General features: G+C 45.0%; 1 protein-coding gene across 1 annotated transcript in view; it reads right to left on the minus strand.

Annotated features, from left to right (window-relative positions):
- RBL1 (RB transcriptional corepressor like 1) overlaps positions 1–21,534 on the minus strand; it is a 2,331,004-nt gene that overhangs the window by 2,104,609 nt on the left and 204,861 nt on the right. The window contains exon 3 of the mRNA XM_044089002.1: positions 9,778–9,978. Within this exon, the coding sequence (XP_043944937.1) occupies positions 9,778–9,978 (201 nt within the window). The remainder of the gene's footprint in view (positions 1–9,777; positions 9,979–21,534) is intronic.

Raw genomic sequence — 21,534 nt, forward strand, 5'->3', positions numbered from 1 at the left:
GGAACCATTTTGAAACAGTTCTGACAAAAATTCCAAAAATAGAAAGAATATGTGCTGAGAAAGGATTAAAACCTTTTGATAAGGCCCAAATGGAAAACATTTTCCATTTACTGTAGGATATCTTCTTAGTGGACTGTTTTTGAGAAGCTGAGATAATGTGGACCATGGATGCAGATTCCCACTGACTTGGACGTATATTAGAAATCTTTCTCTTTTGCTTTGGTGGGTAAGAAAAGGGAATTCAGTAGCCTCTGCCAGGAATCTGTGGTGATGTTTTGTCAGGCTAGTAGGCGTACAGATAAGCACATCCCTACTGCCACCAGAGTGCAGGAATTGGGTGACCTTTCAAGAGCACTGATAGGGTTTTTCAGTGAAGGAGTTGCAAAAAAAAAAAAACTGATTATGCGGTCCACCTCTGCCACTGGGGCAATGTCCATTGGAATTACTTCTTCCTCTGCCTCAGGGAGGTCTGTCTACAGGACTTTAGTAGTGATAACCCTGAGAATTCTTCAACCCCATTTTCTTGCCACCCCTCTCATTCCTAGAAAAGGTTCTTTGGGGGGATGGAGAAACTGCTTCCCATGGCAGAGAGGATTTAACCATCCAGTTCACTCCAGGTCAGTGTATCTTTTACTTTTGGTCCAAAGAGTGTGAAACCAATTAAGTGGTCACTGATGAAGGACATCTTGAAGTCTTATGTGCCCAGTTCCTGCTGCCTTAGCTCTGCCATCAGCTGTGTTTGATGGTTGACACAGCATCATGTTTGACAAAGATTGAAGGGTAGACAGTTGGGAATCCACATTCTTTTGAACATTCGCAAGTAAGCTACAGGAGAGAGACTTGATAAGTTCTTTGGTCAAGTTCCTCTAGAAAAGTGTTGCGTGAGCTAAACAGTTCAGTGCTCGGAGGGCAAATGTTGCTGAAGCGTTTGTCCTTTTTCCAAACCTGTCCAAAGCCCTTGATTCCCTATTAAAGGGATGGACAGAAGAACTTTGGACAGTTCCTTTTTTGTCTGTGCCACTACGACCATAGCAGCTAGTGGTAGACCTTTGCTCCACAGCTTCCTGTCCTTGGGGCTACAAAAATCCTATCTGGCTTTTTCTGGAACAGGTTCCACTACAATGGGGTCTTGCCAAGCCCAGGGAGCAACTAGGTCTATAAAAGGACCAGTGGGCAGTATCATCTATGACACAGAAGAGCAACCATCAAAGAATTTGAGGAATACAGATTCGTCCAACGAAGTATCATTGGTGGACCAACTTCTACTTTGTTTCATCATTTCAAGGATGCTGCCAAAAGTGGCATCTTCTAAAGAAGATCTAGGGGAACCTTCACCTTCATTCAAGTCTATATCTTCTCTGACCAGCTCTGGTGATGACTCCAAGTGCTTTTATCTGCACATCTGTTTTCTGTGACCCTACCTTGGGGAAACACTAGAAAGGTTTGAATCAGAACAGAAATTCACAGAGTAAGTGACTCTGGATCTATTGATACTGATTGTCCCTGTCAAGTAGAATGACTGGAATGAGAAGCAGTAACCACTTAAGGTTGGGATGGAGTCAAGCTAGACGATAATACCTTATCTTTTGGTCTGGTCAAAACCCTTCTGAAGGCCTTGAATGTCAAAGCCACAACTGGAGTTGAAAGAACCTTTCCACCATCCGAGGATCAAGGAAACTTCCCTGACCTGATGGGCCTTGGCTCCAAGACAGACCTTGTACTAGAGCTGCTGACAGCCGAGACACCAAGAAGTATAGACAACTCCAAAAAGTTTGGATTCGACTCACCTCCCTGAGCTCTGGTGTCGATGCTTCGGCTCCAAGACTTGTCCTGATCCGAGTGCATCAGAGTTGAGAGAATCAAGGATGCTGCCAGTGTCGAAGTCAGGCCATCAGCTCCACCAAAGGCACACTGGGGAGCTTCAATCAGTGGGAGCTGGGCCTGAAAGAGCAGACCAGTACAGGAAATAACAGAGGAGAAGGTTGTTGGACCCCCATCCGGGGCATTCAAAGTGGACAGCACCAGGAGAAACACAAACTGAATATGCATTCTCAAGAACTTTCTCGTTGTTCTATTGATGTTCATCTCAGTAAGGCTTCTGGATGACCGGGCAGACCTTGTGGATGATGCCACAGAAGATGTCCTAGAGTATCTCTTCTCAAAGTGTCAGTGAGTGAAGTCTTGGGTTTACCGGTTCCAGGTAAGAGGGAGCCATGGAGAGGAAGACTGACCAGCGGAACTGATGGTTCAGACTTCCAAGGCATCTTAGGATCCAGACCCAAAGAATCTGTTGGATCTGGTGACAATTTTCTTGTTTTTCACATACCTTTTCCTCTACTCTTCTTTTGGTTTTGTCTTTTCTATTTCATTACAGTTAGGCTTGTCTGGCTTCTCTCTCTTAACTTCTCCAAGTCTTTTGGGTTTGTAATACCACAACGGTTATGGTCCCCATTCCTAAATCAAAGTATGATTAAAGTTCATGAAATTTGTTTCTATCTTTGAATCTACATATAAATATTATACACATACACACACACACACTATATATATATATATATATATATATATATATATATATATATGTGTGTGCACACATATGGGTCCCCTTCACATGGTCGACATTTCATAAAGTCTAAGACCATATGGTCGGGACCATATGATCGACTTTTGAAATGTCAACCATGCAGAACAGGCATATCCGTATAGTGCAGAATGGAAAGATTTCCATCTTCCACGCTGTAGTGCGATGTTGGAGTTGGTATATTTAAGTTCTGGGGGGGTGGAGGGTGCAGGGGTGCTTGGCCCCCTGATAGCAATGTGAAGGTAAGTGATTGTTTGTTTTTTGTTTTTTTTTTGTTTTTTACATGTTCGACATTTCAAAAGTCGATCATATGGTCTTAGCCATATGGTCTTCGACTTTATCAAATGTCGACCACGTAAAGTAGACACACGCACGCGCGCACACACACACACACACACACACACACACATATATATATATATATATATATATATATATATATATATATATATATATATATACACACATACATATACACAAATATACACATATTATTAACATCTGATGATGAGATGGAACTGACAAGCGAACTGCTATTCAAAGATGAAGGACTAATCTCAGATGCTGAATTTGAAGGGGATGGAGACTACGAAGAAGATATTTTATGAAAAATGGTGGCAGGATCCAAAAGCTATAGGAAATGAAGGGGAAAATTAATTTATTGTTAAAAGTCAAAATGTTACCTCAATGTCCAAGATGCAAAACTTTCTGGAGTGGAAGTATGAAACAAAGAGCAGAATATACCTGTTGCAAAGAAAAGTCATCCTCATTGCACCTTACTGGCCTGGACAGATTTGGTTCCCCTTTCTTTGGCCTCATCTGCTTTCCCCATCTTAGATTCTAGAACCAGTTGCAGACCTCCTGTCTCACCTGACAGGCATGCATCACCCGGATATCGCAAACCTAAAGCTGACGGTGTGGTTTCTCCACTTCTGTTAATAGCCAGACAACCTATGCTCTCTTCCCTTGTCTGTCATTTACTTTTATGTTTCCATAAAGTTTCTACAAGGAAACGTTACAGAAGTAAATGGAAAAAGTTTGTTTTTTGGGCACATCAGAAACATACTGACCCTTTTCAGTCCCTGTACAAAGTGTCCTTGAATTTTTTGCAACAATTTTCATCAAAGGCGCTAGCTCTGCAACCATGAGAATTCAGTTAGCAACAATCTCTAACTTCCATATTGGGTTTAAGAACTTTTCCCTGGCTTCATCTAAGCTTTTTACGACCTTCTTGAGAGGCACTCTTTTGTTGAGACCAGCTTATAAAGCCCCTACTCCACCGTGGAACTTGAATTTAGTACTGAAGGCCTTAATTCATTCCCCCTTTGAACCAGCAGCAAAATGTGATCTTAAATTTCTGACCTGGAAAACTGTCTTTCTAGTGGCCATTACCTCTGCTAGTAGAATTTCTGATCTTCAAGTATTGTTCTCTAAACCTCCCTTTGAATTTTCATAGGGATAGACTAACATTACGAGCCAACCCTTCTTTCCTTCCTAAGGTGGTGTAAGAATCCAACATCAACTAGTCCATTAACCTGCCTGTCCTCTTCTGTGGGCCCTAATATTCATCTTCCATTCAATTCCTTTATACAAAACATATAAAATAATTTGCATATCCATTGTTTCAGTATTCCATTTATCCCCCATTTTTGTCTAGATTTTCTTTATTCTTTAGCCTTCTTAGCTTTTTGTCATAATTACAGGTCCCACCACTGTCTATCCCTAAAACAGCTTAACTGGCTTGAGTTGCCTCATATACTCAACTCTCTATGGCTCTACTACCTCCCTGAGTTAACCCCAGCACTTCAGCATTTAATACAGCCCCACATTCCCACTAGAACCCTACGATCTAACAGCCAGAACCTAATAACTGTCATCCAACATAAAAACAACGCGGGTAAATCACTCTTTGCCAGCACAATTGCCAAAACCTGGAACACACTACCAATCCATATAACTTCTACCACCTTCAATCATTTCAAAAAAACTCCCTAAAACCTACTACTTAACTAACTGGCTATGCTCATGTTACACTCCAGGTTAACCCATACCAATCTAATTGTGTGTCACATGTTCAGATAAGTATAAACAGATTTGCCCTAAAAAGCTTGTAAACCCAGATACTGGTTAAAAAAAAAAATTTTTTTTTTTTAAGTTTTTGACAATGTACCTCAATGTTTTTACTATGTACCTCAATGACCGTCTACTGTAATGTCTAACTAAAACTGTTAACTTCTAACCTATTATGTATTAAAATCAATTGTAAATTCTATATTTTGTTCTCTCATGTACTGCATTCTATTGTACTGTGGAGTTTTTCTCCCAGGGCCTCCGCTGAAAATAGACATGTGTCCAGTCAGACTTTCTCGGTAAACAAATGTAAATAAATAAATAAATAAAAGTGTCTGCACAGGAAACGGCCCTTGGCAGAATCTGTGAAATAGATGAAATATCAAGTCTGCTCTAGCTATAAGAATCAGTTGCAAAAATATTTATATATATTTGTTATTTTTATTTTTTACAATGACTTATCTAAAGATTCCGGGTATTATCAGCAATGTAAGAGTCAAAGCAGTCCCTATTAACTTACTGAAAGAAGACTGCCATAATTTTTGGCATGAGGAACTAGAATGTTCTCTGTATGATGTGCCTTTGGGCTTCCCTTATCACTTGAGAAGTCAGAGTAACCTTGGGGAAGAATTGCACATTATACTAGCCAAGGCTTCTAACATTGTTTTCTGTTGCAAAAAAAATATAATAATCCGGTAGTACCTGCTGTCTGGCATAACATTTGGGGAGAATTATGGTGGTTCTTACCCCTAATACACAACATGACATAGATCTGACAACTCATCAAACAGAAGTCAGTATTTTTATATGTGATCTTCATTATACTAATTGAGAATAGCTAATTTGTCAGATGAAGAACAAACTAAAGAAGCTTGTATTATTTTCTATGTCAAACGTGGGTATCAGCTACTGTGTCACTTTGGAATAGATCCCCCTTCCTTTATGAACCAGTTTTGCATTTTTATCCCTGGAATTTGTGGTATGGCTACAGCTTAGACATAACATATGTTGCCTGTTCAAACACAGGCTGTAGATAGATTACTGTTCAAGTAAAGTATACCTGAATGTTCAAGACTGTACATCTTTGTCAGATAAAGTATAATTTGACATTTCAGAGTTTTTTATTATTATTTAAGTAAAGTGTAATTTAAACGTTTTTTACTATGAAGGAGAAAATATTCCTCATGTCTGTTACCAATAGCCATGTAATACTAAGAATACTGCAAATGCTGATGATTTTTCATTAACCTTATAAACACCTGCTCACTATATTCCCAGTTTGTTGTAGCTTATCCCTCATTCATTGAAGAGTCTTCACTCTGCTCAATCTGACCATTCATAAGCCACACCAACCCGGTTCATCGCAATTCCCTCTGTCTACCCACCTTAAAATCTTGCCATTCTACTGTTCTGGCTATCTGAAATATAAACCCCAGTATAGTCCTCAAGGGCAAAGCTGCCACTGGGAGTAAAGTCTTGCACTAATTGGGATGCTAAGTAAATGGATGTGGTTATTATCAGGGTGGGGTGTACATTGAATCTGCTAGGTCAGCAGGTGTGGCAGAGACAGTGAGGGCACCTCTTCATTTTTCTCCTAAAGCTTTCTCTCTTAAATGCCCACAATTGTAGTAGTGAAGGTGAACATCCCAGTTTCCACTAGGGGTTGCTCACTACACTGCACGCCCCTAGACAGATAGCAGTTTTCAGCTGTCTGTTTCTTTCAAAATTGTGGTCACTGGCATATCAAGTTAAAATACAGTAACTACACTGATTAGCAGATGTGCTTAAATTTTTTTTATTACTGAATTATCACTTCTTGAATAGGCAAATTTACATTTATATAAAAAATAATCAAACTGTATTAAGTTCACGTTTGCAAACATTATATTTCACATATATTGCTATGTATCATATAACCTAAGCAACATTACATAAATTATTCAATTACTGCCCTTTTAAAATAAGAAACATCTTTATTAAACCATCACTTATGACATAGGCAATCATGCATTCATATAATGAAAACAAACCATAGCAACGCAATCTTAGTTCCAAGCATTTTACATCACAAGCCATATTGATGCACTCTCCAGTTGCAAACATTATACATCACTTATAATCTACTCAATCGTTTTTCAGTAAAACATTAGGACTTACCCTTATAAACCATTTAAGTTCTGCATTCTTTTAAACCTCATTCCTCTCCTGTATGTATTGTTCCCGCACTTTCCATTTATTCCTATGCAGTTTGCTCCTACCCTTTTCTAAAGATCTGAATTCCAGTTGTTTTATCTCTGTTACTATGTTCACTACTTCTAGTGCACATTATTATATATGTATGTTTAATATTTTTGGTTCTTGGTATGTTTGCACCCCATGTGGAAATCAAACACTGCACCTTGTGTCTGTTAGGTGAATACCTTAACCACTGTGCCAATATCTGATTAACGGTTACACTTTGATACAAATGTATTTATGTATTAAATATAGAATTTTGTTTTTTAGTTTTTAGCAAAGTGTCACTAAAAGTTTGAATTACTTTCTTGACAAATGGTGCATTTTTATTGGATACAGGCTTGTATATGATGACTTGCAGTTTTGGGAGAAATAATCATTTTTCAGCAGGGAATATTACTTACAGGTGGGGACTGGAACTTGATTTAAAACAGTGAGGATGTATCTTGGGGACCTAGAAGAGAAAATATAAGAAATATGCGTAGAGCTCTGAAGAAATTTATGACAATGCTTGGTATGGAAGATGTGAATTCAGAAGTAGGAATTCAGCAAGACTTTACATATTATTCTCCAAGGAACAACAACTAAGGTAGACTAGAGAGAAATTACATTTCACAGGAACATAAGAGTTAATTTAAATTTTTTGGCACACACCCAATAACTTTCAGATCACGCAAAAGTAACACCCAAGACAAGAATACAGGATAATGAAGTACAAATTAAATACTGGTGCTTCCTCACATATGTGTTAAAGAGACAAGAATTTAAGGAATGGGTAGTAGAAATTATTCTAGACTTATTAGTGAAGGTAAAAATTTCTTCATAAGTTAAAGGTACAGAGTGGAATAAAATAAAAGTGGAGTTTAGAAATACTGCAGAAATACAAAAGAGAGATACGGTTAAGAAGGGTCTATATTAGAACATCGAATATTTAACAGTCCGAATCACTAAAGGTCGACCTTTAGTGATCAAACTGTTAAAACATAGAATGTTCATGAAAAAAAAAAAAATGGTGTAGGCAGGGGGCAAGCCCCCCTGTCCCCCCCACACCCCCCGCTACTTAAATATACCAACTCCGAGACTGCACTACATTGAAGTAAACAGAAATCTCCCCTTATGGAGATTTCCATTTACTTGTTCAATGCTCTGCAGTTTCGCTATTCTCGTGTCGACAATGTCAGATTCGACACTGTCGGCTTTCGAGAATGTAATATAGACCCAGTTAAGAAGTAACAAGAATTATTTAAAGGGGCTGACAAAGGTTAAAGTATTGCAGAATAAGTGGAATCTCACAGAAGAAGAAGAGGCACAACTGCAGACTGCAAAAGAGAAAATAAGGGAGTACATGTATAATATGCATATGTTTATAAAGATTACTGTTAAGCAACTACTTTTTGATAATAACTCAAGTGCACAAAATTTTTTAACACAATAACTTAGGCAACAGAAAGTAAAAAGGGTTGTCACCAAACTTTGCAAGTATATAACAAGAAAAATAATCAGGGATCCTGTAGAGATAACAGAGATATTTTGGAAATTTTATAAAAATTTGTCTAAACTAGAGGAATGTGGAAATCAAGGAATAGCACAAATGGAAATATTTGTGGAAGACTTAAGTACGACAAGGCTAGAGGTTGATGAGACTTAACAATTAACAGTTAAGATAGGAGATGAGATAAAATGTTCGTGTATAAACAATCTGCAGAAAAGCCTCCAGGAATAGATGGCATCCTTGTGGAAGTTTGAAGGTTAGGAGGGAAGAAAGTAATAAAGATCAAAAGGTTTTGTTTAATAGTATTTTAAAAGGATGGGTATCACCAATATCTAGGAAGAAAGTTGTGGTGGCTGTAATACCTAAAGACAGCGAAGACCCATTAGAGCCAGCTTCATATAGATGAATTTCATTTTTAAACCATGATTATGAATTGTTTATGTCTATACTAACTAAAGAATGGCAAAGAAATTACCAAAACTGAAAGATATGGAGCAATGTGGATTTGTAGAGGGGAGGCAAACATTACACAGAAAACATTAAACATTTGGACGGCGCAGTGGTGCAACGGTAGCATTGTCGCCTAACAGCAAGAGGTTCTCCGGTTCGATTCTCAGCTGGAGTGCCTTCTGTGTGGAGTCTGCATGTCCTCCCTGCGTTTGTGTGGGTTTCTTCCGGGTGCTCCGGTTTCCTCCCACTTTATACAGACATGCATCTGGAGCATTTCTCCCGGGGCCTCTGCTGAAAATTGGCTTTGTTCCAGGTTGGACTTTCCCGCTAAACAAATATTAAATAAAGTAAATAAAGAAATTAGACAAAATTAAAACAATAATGATCCAGAGGGAAACAGAACCTGCATGTTTCCTCTGTTCAGATACAAATTATCAGAAAGGAACCCTTCCCATTTTAATTCTTGCCTCTTATTATTCATATATCCTCCTAATAAACAGTATTATTGTTTCAAGGAATGCAGATGCTTCTACTGCACTAATCAAAAAAATCCCAGCTTACTCTGGCAAATGTTTCCGCTACATCAAGATCCAACAACAACAGTGGTATTTTTGCTGGGTCTGCTATTAAACATGGACCTCTACTTAACAGATCATAAAGTGCCTTCAGTAACAATGAGAAAGGAAGACTCTTGCATAATGGCTATGTTTACATTGTGTCTATCATCCCTGCTTACTAAGGAAGGATTGACTGAAAATGTTACAGCTGCTTAAAACACTAAATACTACAAAGATTAATAATAGATGACTCTTCCAGTTACCTGCCATGACTTAACAGTCCACATCTGATAATTTCGTAAAAGCAAGTTAACACTTTGTTAAATCCTCATGTGGTACCCCATTACTCATTAATTCAAGTCTTAGTTTTAAACTCTTAAGAATGCATGTACCTGTGTTTCCTGCTTCTTTGCTGTCTTGGGAACTGCTCGTGAGGATTTTGAAAGAGAGACAAAAATATCGGTTCAAATTTTCTAAAAATGACAGCTGAGACTTCAAAATTTCTCTCAAGCTTCTCCACTCGTTCCCGAAAATGCTGTGGTGAGTTAGACATGTCCATCCACTTTTTCACCTTGTCGAAGAACTTGATAAGACTAGAATGGAGAACATTAAGAACATATTAAGTCATACAAAAAGTACAGTTGTGTACACTTACCATAAATGTAGGTGTTCTAGCGTATTCATTGTTGTAGTCATCACACTTGGGTCATCTGCCTGCAGGCAGACCTCAGTCGGCCCGAATACCAGAGTCTTAGGATTTCTGCGTCAGATGCTGTCGCTTCTTCCATGATGTCAGATCATCAGGGGTATAAAACAGGCAGACGACGCCATTACATCAGTTTTGTCCTGCCCCAAATGTCAGGAGCCCCCCCAAATAGGAAGCTAGTATATAGTGTGGAACACCACCAGTAAAAAGTAAATACCCCTGCCATAACAAAAGGCCATATAGAGGATAGGTAGAAAGGATAGAGAAAAACAGGGGGCTGGAGGGAGGGAAACCAGGACTGCAACAGTGAATACTCGAACATCTACATTTATGGTAAGTGTACACAACTGTACTATGTTCTTCATGTTTCACTGTTGCAGTCATCACACTTGGATTGATTCCCAAAGCTGAGGAAGGGTGGAGGCATTCCAGAGGAGTTAGGGCTGGCTAGCAGGCCTTGCAAGACTGCTGTAGAAAATCCAGCTCTGGATTTAGAAAAAATAGGTAAGTGGTAATGCTTGGTGAAGGTGTGTACAGAACTTCAGGTTGCAGCTTCCAGAATGTCCCTGGTAGGGACTCCCCTGAGAAATGCTGTAGAGGTGGAAGTAGCCCTAGTGGAATGTGTTCTGATCCCCTGTGGGGTAGGTTTTCCATGGTGCTTGTAGCAGAAATGGATGCAGTGTGCTATCCATTTGGAAATGGTTTGCTTTGAAATGGCCTTGCCCTCTGCCCCTGTAGCAAAGCTGACTAGCAGTTGGTCAGATTTTCTAAAAGGTTTAGTCCTGTCAAGGTAGAACCTGAGCTGTCTGTGCACGTCCAAGGAGTGCAGGATCCTCTCCCATTTATTTTGAGGATTAGGGAAGAAGATTGGCAAATGGATGGCTTGGTTTAGAGTCACACTGGAGAACACCTTAGGCATAAAGGACGGGTTAGTCCTGAGGGAAACCCTGTCAGCATGGAAAATAATGAAGGGTTCCCACAGCCATTAGTGCCTGTAACTCAGACACTCTTCTAGCTGAGGTTATGGCTAAAAGCAAGGCTGTTTTCCAAGAAATAAATTTTACCTCTGCTGAAGCTGCATGATCAAAAGGGGGGAGCGTGAGCTTTTCCAGTCTAAAGTTAAGGTCCCATGTAGGGATGGGTGCTCTCCTATGGGGCCTTAAGTTGTTAGCCCCTCTCAGAAACTGTTTGATGAGAGGGTGAGAGAATAGAAGCGGCTCAGTATTATAATGAGCTGAGATGGCAGAGGCATGAATCTTAATGAAGGAGAAAGACAGGCCTCTGTGGAGTAGCTCTGCTAGGTAATCAAGGACTTGAGGTAAGGAAGGCACAGCTGGGTCCTTTCCTTGAGACTGACTCCAAGAGCAATATCTTTTCCACTTTTCAGCATAGAATTTTCTAGTACTAGGCCTTCTGGCCTCAAGAATGACATCCAGCACCAACTTGCTGAGGGTTGCTGGTGGAGTATTCAGGGAATAAGCCAGGCTGCAAGGTTTAGGGTTTGCAGCTGTGGATACAAAATTGGTCCCTCCTGCTGAGACAGCAGGGAAGGAGTCTGATGATGGTGCCAGGGTGGCACTGTTGTCAGACTGCATAAGAGTGGGTACCGATGCTGGCGTGGCCAAACTGGGGCAATAAGAATTCCCCTTGGGCTGTCCTGTCTGAGCTAGAGTAGTACCTTTGAGAGGAGGGGCAGAGGGGGAAAGGCATAAATTGAGAGGTTTTCCCATTTGAAGGATAAGGCATCCACCTTCCAGGCCCTGCTGTGAGGGTTCCTGGTGTAAAATTTGCTCAACTGGTGGTTCTCGGGGGAGGCAAGAGATAAACCTCCGGTGTCCCCCACCTCTGGATTAGAAGGCTGAAGGTGTTGGACTCCAATTTCCACTTGTGTGGGTACAGGAGATTTCTGCTTAAGTTGTCTGCCAGTCAATTCTGTTTGCCTGGCAGGAACTGAGCTTACAGATGCACTTGGTTGCTCAAGGCTGTGTTCCACAGGGCCATGGCTAACATGCAGAGTGGTTAAGAATGGGTTCCCCCCTGTTTGTTTATGTACCACATAACTGTGGTGTTCTCTGTTTTTATCAGCAGCTGTCATGGAAGGATTAGGTATTTGAAGACTGTCAGAGCATACTGTACAACTAACATCTCTTTTTCATTGATGTGCAGTAGAATTTGTCCTGCGGTCCACTTTCCCTGAATGCATTTGCCTGCCACGTGAGCGCCCCATGCATAGTCTGATGCGTCTGTAGTCAGGGTTTGGGTGGCGATGGCTTGAGTGAAAGGCAGTCCCTTGTTGTGGTTGCATGCTTCTGCCCACCAAAGGAACTCTGCCCTTAGACAAGGAATGATCGGAATGACTGTTTCCAGGTCCTGAGAATGTTGGCACCACAGGCTTTTTAAGTACGATTGGTTTCCTCATATGCAGTCTTGAGTATGGAATTAGCAGAATACATGAGGCCATGAACCCTAGGGCTTGCAGTATTTTCCCTTACAAATAGCTGGGTTTTGGTGGCCATGTGTTTGAAGTAGTTCTTCAAATAGACCTGTTTTCTGGAGTGAGAAAGGCTATCTGGGAAGTTGTGTCCAAGCTTGCTCCCAGGAATACATGTTTTTGACTGGGCATCAGTTGTGATTTCTTTTCGTTGATGGTATACCCCAATGAAGATAGGAGCCTTTTTACAAATGGCAGGTGCTGAAATAGTAATTCCTGACTGTCCACCTGAATCAGCCAATCGTCCAAGTATGGGAAAATCTGGATATTTCTCTGCCTGCAGTATTTAATGGCTGGAGCCAGGCACTTTGTGAATACTCTGGGTGCCGTAGATAAGCCAAAGGGAAGTGCAGAGAACCAATAGTGCATAGAGCCTGCCCTGAAGCGGAGATATCTCCTTCAAGAGTCCCTTATGGGGATGTACAGATAGGCATCTTTTAAGTCTAGGGTGACTAGCCAGGCATCCTTGGCTAGCATAGGGAGAAGCTGTTACAGGGTTAGCATTTTGAATTTTGGGACCACCAGAAAGGTGTTGAGAATTGATAGATTGAGGATTGGGCGCCAAGAGCCCTCTTTTCTGGGCACCAGGAACAGTCTGGAGTAGAAACCCTGTCCCCTTTGTTCTACTGGAACAGGTTGAATGGCCGTGATATTGAGCAAGGAATGTACTTGCTTGTATATCTCTGCCCATGGGTTTGGAGGAAAGTCTGGAAACCTGCTTGGGGTTGGCAGAGAATGGAAGTAGAATCTGTACCCCTGGGATACAATGTATAGAGCCCATTGATCCTGAGTAATGGCCAAGCAGGTTCTGGCATGAAGGGCAAGTTTTCCTCCTAGGGGCGCAAGTAGATGGGCAGGGCTGGAAAGGATAACTGACAAGTCATTGTGAACTTTTACCATAAGGGGTGGCTTCCCACTCCCTGTTTTTGAGGTGGGAGCACTCCATTGTTTAGATTTCCTCATATCCTGAGACTGTAGTCTTGCTGGTCTGGCTCCCCTGGGTTTGGACTGTGAAGGCCTGGAAGGGGCTGGAAAGGACCAGTTTTTTGGAGGCCAATGCCTACTGAATCTAGATGGCTACACTTGTAAAAATTCTTTAACCGTTTGCATAGATTTAGCTTTTTCTTCCATCTTTTTAAGAACCTCTTCTGCTTTGGTGCCAAACAAACGGTCCTGATTTAAAGGAACGTCTAGTAATTTTGATTTGACATGGTCTGGCAAGGTTTGTTCCTTCAGCCAAGCATGCCTTCTCATAGGTTGGTACTAGGCTATCGGGCCCTAGGGCCTATACAAGCCTTGCCATAACAATTCCCTGGCGATTTCTTCCCACACTATTTACTTCCCTGGACACCTGTCTAGCAGGGCAACTGACGTGATCCCCGGGGTGAATTTCCTTTCTCCCATCCAACTGTCAAGGAGGCGCTCTGCTTGACATATATGGGCAGCCTATTCCAGAGTCTGGGAAGTCTCTGAGTCAGGAACCTATCCCTCCAGCATGTTTTGTTTATTGTGATGACAAGGTTTAGATCCCTGGAGCGTGTGGCTCTGAGGGATTGGGATTTCTTTAAGTGTAGCATGTCCAACAGCTCTGGGTTTGACATGGCCTTGTATTTTAAGCAGAGATCGCCTCGAAGTAGAAGATATGTGACACAGTATAGCTGGAGTTTTTGTAAGACGGTCAGCATTGGGCACCTGCTTTAGGCCTGTGATTCTTTTAGTGAGGTATTTCTGCAGCCTTTCTAGTTGTTGCAGATGTCTTGAGAGGTACATACCAAATGGGGCGTTGTATTCTATACTGGGTCAAATGAGGGATGAGTACAGTGGGACAATGACCTCCTTTTTTTCTGGATGAAAAGCCCTTAGTGATGAGGTGTGCCACATAGAAGGGTTTCCTGACTGTTGTAGCGATGTGGTTATTGAAGGTGAGACCACTGTCAACCTGTGTCCCTAAGTCTCTTACCACACTTTCGGTGTTTAGTGTACTGCCACTTATGTGGTAATTCACGGGTACATGTTTTTTCCCAAAGGGGATAATAAGAAGTTATGTACTCACCATAACGTTCCATCTGAGTAGGTATCTTTATTTGTCTGCAACCTTTAGGATACGGATCCGATCTCGGATCCAAGCCGGCAACTTCTATCACAACATAGATCCGAGCTCCTAGCTCCTCCCTTTACCCATAATCCCCTACCAACCCTGACTGACCTCAGATCAAGTTTGCCCCATAGCACAGCTAATACTGTGTCCCAGAGGGAACTAATCTAAAGAACTCCAAGTAGGATCATTTTGATCAGGGGGAAGGAGGGGGGGATGGTTGCAGACAAATGAAGATACCTACTCAGATGGAATGTTATGGTGAGTACATAACTTCTTAATCTGAAGTAGGAACTTCATTTGTTAGCAACCTTTGGGATCAAGTCCCCAGCTACCTAAATCTTGGGTGGCGTCAAAGAAGAATATTCCGGAGCACTGCAGAGCCAAAAGACACCCTACCTCGGGAGATAATATCTACTTTGTAGTGGCTGATAAATGTATGAGATGAAGCCCAAGTGGCTGCGGAACAAATGTCATCCAGGGAAACCCTAGCCTTGAAAGCAGCCAATGTAGCAACGGCCCTAGTAGAATGAGCACGGACTCCCTGAAGTGCAGGCCTTCCCGAGCTCTGATATGCTAAGAGAATACAACTAGATATCCATCAGGAGAGGGTAACTTTAGAAACCAACTTGCCAAAGTTGTTTTTGGCAAAGGAGACAAACAACTGATCGGATTGCCTATGACCAGTAGTTCAATGAATATAAAAACGTAGTTTTCTGTGCACGTCTAAAGAGTGCAGCTTATACTCTCCTTTGTTTTGAAAGTTGGGGAAGAATACTGGAAGATTAATAGATTGATTAATGTTAGCTTCCGAAGACACCTTAGGTAGGAAAGACGGATTGATCCTGATGTGAACTCTGTCTGGGTGGAAGACCAAATACGGTGGTTTGACACAGAGAGCCTGGAGTTCCGAGACCCTCTTGGCTGAAGTTATGGCCACCAAAAAGGCCGTTTTCCAAGAGAGGTATTTAAGATCAACAGTGGCCGCCGGCTCGAAAGGGGGGCTAGTCAAGGCCTGCAAAACTAGGGATAAATCCCATGGAGGTACCACCTCTTTGACCGGGGGCCTGAGGAGGAAGGTACCCTTAAGGAAGGTCTTACACAGTTTGGAAGTAATAAGCGGGCCTGACTCCTGCCCTACATGATAGTGTGAAATTGCTGCAAGTTGCACCTTGACCGTGGAGGAACTAGCCCCCTGGTGAAATAGAGAAGTTAGAAAATCTAGAACCAACGCTACCGGCGCCGTAAAGGGATCTAAATGACGGTGCTCTGCCCAAATGGAAAAACGTTTCCATTTACTCCGATAGACCCTTCTGGTGGAAGGCTTGTGAGCTGCTACTAGAATGGCTTTGACTGGTGAAGAGATTCCGGGAATCCTTATCAGGAGTGGAACTGGAGCAACCAAGCCGTCAGCTTTAGGTTGGCCAGGTTCGGAGTCGGGAGACCCAGGGGGTGTGAAATGAGATCCGGGAGGGGATCCAGAATCCAGGGCGGATGAATCAGGTGAGACCATAGGTAAGGCAACCACGTCTGACTAGGCCAGAATGGGGCAATGAGGATCATCTTGCTCCCCAACTGACTGGCTTTCTGCAATAGTTTCAACATCAGGGGCAGAGGCGGGTAAGCACAAAGCAGACCGGGAGGCCAAGCATGAACTAGAGAGTCTCTCGGGGACTCCCCCGGAGGGGGGATCAGAGCGAAGTAATCGTTGCATTTGGTATTTGAAAGAGAGGCAAAAAGATCGCAACAAGATCACCCCCATCGGGCAAATACTTGCTCTGCCACTAGAGGATGGAGAGACCATTCGTAAGGAGTCAGGATAGTACGACTGAGCCTGTCCGCTAAAATGTTGGACCGTCCCAGAATGTGCGTTGCGATGAGAAAGCGGTTGGTGGATATCGCCCATTCCCACACTCTCTTGGCCTCGCAGCAGAGAGGGTAAGACCTGGTTCCCCCCTGTTTGTTGATGTACCAGACGACTGACATGTTGTCCGTCTGTACCGCAATCGTCCCGACCGGAAGAGGGTTGTGAAGTGCTTGCAACGTCAAAAGCACCGCCCTCATCTCCAGGACGCTGATATGCAACGAGGTCTCTATGTCGTTCCACGTGCCTTGGACTGTTCTGCCCGAATAGTGCCCCTCACCCCACCCCAGGCGAGAAGCGTCCGTGGTCACTGTGGCGACTGGCGGAGGCAGCGAGAAGGGGCGTCCCGTGTGGAGACTGGGGGACTGGAGCCACCACACGAGCGACCTTTTGCAAACCCTGCTTAGGGAAATGGGATGAGACAGGGGATTGCGAGATAGGGACCATAGTACCTGGAGGGTCCACTGTATGACCCTCATATTCAGCCGGGCCAATGGCAGCAGCGGAATTGCTGCCATGGACCCTAGAGCCCTCAGGACCAATTCGGCCGAAGGAGCTTGAAGTTGAAGGATGGCCTGCACGTGCAACCTCAGGTTCTGAAGCCGATCTGGAGTCAAGAAAGCAAGCATCAGTCTGGAGTCCAACCTCGCCCCTATGAAATCCAATACTTGTGTAGGAGCCAGGGAGGATTTGGCCATGTTGATGGTCAACCCTAAGAGTGGAGCCAGATTGAGGAAATAATCCCTGCATGAGCAAAGAAGATGCCTTGTTGGGGCGGTAAGGAGCCAGTCGTCTAGGTACGGAAAGACCTGAATTCCCTGGAGTCTCAGGTGGGCCGCTATCGCTGCCAAGACCTTGGTGAACACCCTGGGGGCTGAGGTGAGACCGAAGGGAAGGGCCCTGAACTGGAAATGGCTGGCTCCCAGCCGGAAGCGGAGAAACCTCCTGGAGCGTCTGTCTACGAGAATATGATAGTACGCATCCTTGAGGTCTATTGAGCACATCCAGTCATTCTCCCGCAGTAGTGGGAGAATAGATTGCAGTGTGACTATCCGGAACTTTACTTTTGGTACCGCCAGGTTCAAGAGAGAGAGATTCAGGATGGGCCTCGCGTCCCCCGTCTTTTTTGGCACCAGAAAGAACCTGGAGTAAAACCCTGATCCGAGCTGATCTGGGGGGACGGGCTGGATGGCTCTTTTTTGCAAGAGCTGCTGAATTTCTGCAGCAGCCGCCTCCCTCTGATTGGGTGGTACATCGGGGAGGCTTCTGATTCTGGGGGTTACAAGAAAGGGAATTTGGTAGCCTCTGGATATAACACGAATCACCCAGCGATCCGTTGTTATGGACTCCCACATTGCTAGGTGCCTCGAAAAACGTCCCCGACTGCCTCCAGAGTGGAGCAGCCGGGCAACCCCTCATGGCTTCTGCGTGGGCCTCTCAGAGAAGGGTTCTCTGGACCCAAAATTCCTGGGACCACCTCTGCCTCTAGGGCGGCGTCCTCCCTGTCCTCCTCTGCCACGAGAGGACTGGTTGTCCGGAGCAGACTGGGATTGATGCGATTTCCGGAACCACATCTTCTTCTGACCCTTTTGGTTCTTGGCAAAGGACCTCTGGGGAGCAGAGAAGCGGACTCCGACGGCAGACAACGTCTTCCCGTCTTTCTCGCTCTGGACAAGGGTGTCGTGAACGGTTTTGCCAAACAATGCAGAACCATCAAAAGGGGCATTCGCAAATGACGCCTTAAAGGGTTCCGAGAAGTCACAATGTCGGAGCCAGGCTTGCCTCCTCATGACCAGCCCGACTCCGCCTGCTACAGCGGCTCCCTCAGTGGCGTGAGACAAAAGCCGCATAGAGGTGTTGGAAATAGAACGTAGGGTGGACATTCGAGAGGAGTACAGTTGCTTGTTCCCTTCCGACATGGACCCTGGGGGGGGGGGAAGCAGTGTATTCTCTGATAAGATCCCGCTGCATCCGAATGAAGTGTGCCATATAGTTCAGGGCCCTCATGGAGAAGGTCGCTGAACTGAAGGCTCGCTTCCCAAGGCGGTCCATCGCGCGAGACTCCTTGCTTGGCGGATGAACCGTGGGGCTCTCCTGAGCCAACTCTCTCTTGGTGGCTGCCGCCACCAACATGGCATCCACAGCGGGACCTCTGCTCCAATGTGTTCTCTCTGACGGGGGGCTCAAGATTTTGTCAGGGCGCTTGGGAACAGGCTCTACAGTGTCCGGCTCCCTCCAAGCCCTAGTGGCTATAAGATCCACCAAGGGGTCGGGAGGAGGGGACACCCAAGAGGTAGATGGCCCTGCCTCGAATGCCTCTAGGAATACAGACTCGTCGGAGGAAGCCTTGGGGGCAGACCACCCCCCCCTGATTCTGAGCATTTCCATGATGTCTCCAAAGGAGACATCCTCGGGGGGTGACCTTGGGGAGCCTTCCCCTTCATCCAAGTCCATATCTTCGGTGAGGGACTCAGGGGAGTCCACATGCCTCCTCTTACACTTCGACTTGCGAGGAACCTCCTCGGGGGGGGCTGTCCGAGGAGTCCTCACCAGCAATATCCTGTTCCAATGGAACACCTAGAGGTGCTGAAGCAGGCTGCCCCGAAGGCCGGGTGAGGGGAGCCAGGACCAGCTGAGAGGGAGTGCAGGGGGGAGCCGAAGCCAGGACCGGAGGCCTGGATGCACTCAACAGTACCCTCTCCACCACCGCGAAAGCCGAGGGGGAGCCGCTCTCTGATGGATCCGAGATCCGACTCCCACTCGGATCCGAGGCGGGGATCGGACCCGGAGCCGAGACTATCGGATCCGAAGGACCCGCGCACTCCGACCGGGACGGGGCTCGGCCCACGGCTCCGAGAGGTCGGATCCGACAAACTCGAGGGAATCGTCAGAGCCGAAGTGCCAAGCACTGTCAGCTCCAACCCACCCCCGGATCCAACACAACTCGGCTCCGACAGCTCCGAACCAGGAAGGCGGGTCGGAGAAGGAGCGATAGAAGCAAAAAAGGAGGTCGAGCCCCCCCCCCCCAAGGGGAGGCAAGAGCACTCCCATCTGCATCTGGGCCTGGATGAACCTCCTCATCATCCGGTCCATGTCCGCATCTGACATACTGAAGGTGGACCTCGAGGAGGCCACCGAGGCAGGCCTGGAGTGCCGCCTCGATGAACTCGACGGGGACCGGGTCACCTCCTCCTCGGGTCCCGGTGAGAAGCAAGGGGATCGGATCCGAGGAGGAGGCGAACCAGAAACCCTGGAGAGAGAAGCCCATTTGGCAGGCGGGGCTGAGGAGGAGTCTTCGGCCCGCCGCTTAAGCTGCTTCTCCCTCCGCTTCTCTTTCCTGGCCTCCCTCACCTCTGAAGCCACAGTGGGAGGTTGAGTCCCGGTCGGAGGGAGGGGGGCAGGAGTGGCCGCTACCGAGGACTGGGTAGCGATCACAGGAGTACCAGAGCCCGGAGCTGGGTCTGGGGGCAAAAGGCCCGCCAGAACCAGCTTCCACCTCCGATCCTTAAGTGCCCTGGGGTTGAACGCAGTGCAAATCGCGCAACCCGAGGAGAGGTGTTCAACCCCAAGGCACCTAACGCACCGAGTGTGGCCATCAGCCGGTGAAAGCTTGTGACCACACTCGGTGCATTTCGAAAAAATGGCTTTAGGGGCCTCCGACATCACTAAAAGAAAACACACCCGCTAGGCCCCTACACACTACACACACACACACACACACACTGCGACCAGCGAGGGCAGGGAGGAGAAATACAAAATTAAGCTAATTTAAGCTAAAAAGAGTGAAATTAGCGCCAAGGAACACCTAAACACACACACAAACACTCGCTCAAAAAGAGTACAAGAAAAAAATGAAAACTTTCTTTTCTCACAAAATTTGGCCCAGAGCTCTGGAATCTAGCTGTTGCTTGAAGAGCGGCAAACTAGATCTGAGGTCAGTCAGGGTTGGTAGGGGATTATGGGTAAAGGGAGGAGCTAGGAGCTCGGATCTATGCTGTGATAGAAGTTGCCGGCTCGGATCTGAGATCGGATCCGTATCCCAAAGGTTGCTGACAAATGAAGTTCCTACTTCAGATCTATACATTTCTTGGCATTGAACTTGAGCCCATGGCTCTGGCACCAAGCATCTGTTTCAGTAAGGCTCTTTTGTAGAGTATCCACATCATTTGGGATTTCAATAATGGCTCCCAGTTTGCAGTCATCTGTGAACTTTGTTAGCCAAAGTCCCTTAGTGTTGGCCTGCACTTCAGAGAAGTAGATGTCAAACAAGAGAGGTCCCACGACTGAACCCTGACGTACTCCACTTGTCACTTGTCTGGAGCTGGATTTGGAGTCAGCTACTTTTACAGTGTGGGTTCTGTCAGTAAGTCAGTTGGCAACCCACCGAGTGACATAGGGAATAATGCCCAGCTTAGTAAGTTTATCTATGATTCCAGAGTGGGGGATGGTGTCAAAGGCCTTGGCGAGGTCCAGATAGGCTGTGTGGACTGCCTTACCCTCGTCCAGGGCTCTGGAGACTGATTCAAAGAAGACAATCAGGTTCAGGAGACAAGCTCGGTCCTTCACAAACCCAAACTGGGTGGGGTCCGGTGTTTGAAGGTTGCCAATATCTTTGTTTATAAGTTCCACGATAATACGTTCCATGGCCTTGCAGATCAGGCTCGTCAGACTGATGAGGCGGTAGTTCCCGGGATCCAAGGTGGATCCCCCCTTGTGGAGTGGGATAACTGTAGCTGTGCGCCACTCAGTGGGCACGAAGCCTGAGGTGAGGGTATGATTAAACATGACATTTAGGTGAGGCCAGTTCATTTTGTAGTTCATGTAGTACACAGTCTGGGATGTCATCTGATCCCATGGATGCTGTATTCTTAGTTTTGGAGAGTGCATTTTTTACTTGTGTGGCCATTATTACCAGGATTTGGCAATCTTCCAGTATTGGGATGGGCCGTTTAGGGGGTGAGAGGGGGGTGAAGTTGGCACTGAATCGATCGGC

Source organism: Protopterus annectens, chromosome 12.part0 (genome assembly GCF_019279795.1).
Source record: "Protopterus annectens isolate FY-2018-M chromosome 12.part0, PAN1.0, whole genome shotgun sequence".
Classification (NCBI taxonomy): Eukaryota; Metazoa; Chordata; order Ceratodontiformes; family Protopteridae; genus Protopterus; species Protopterus annectens.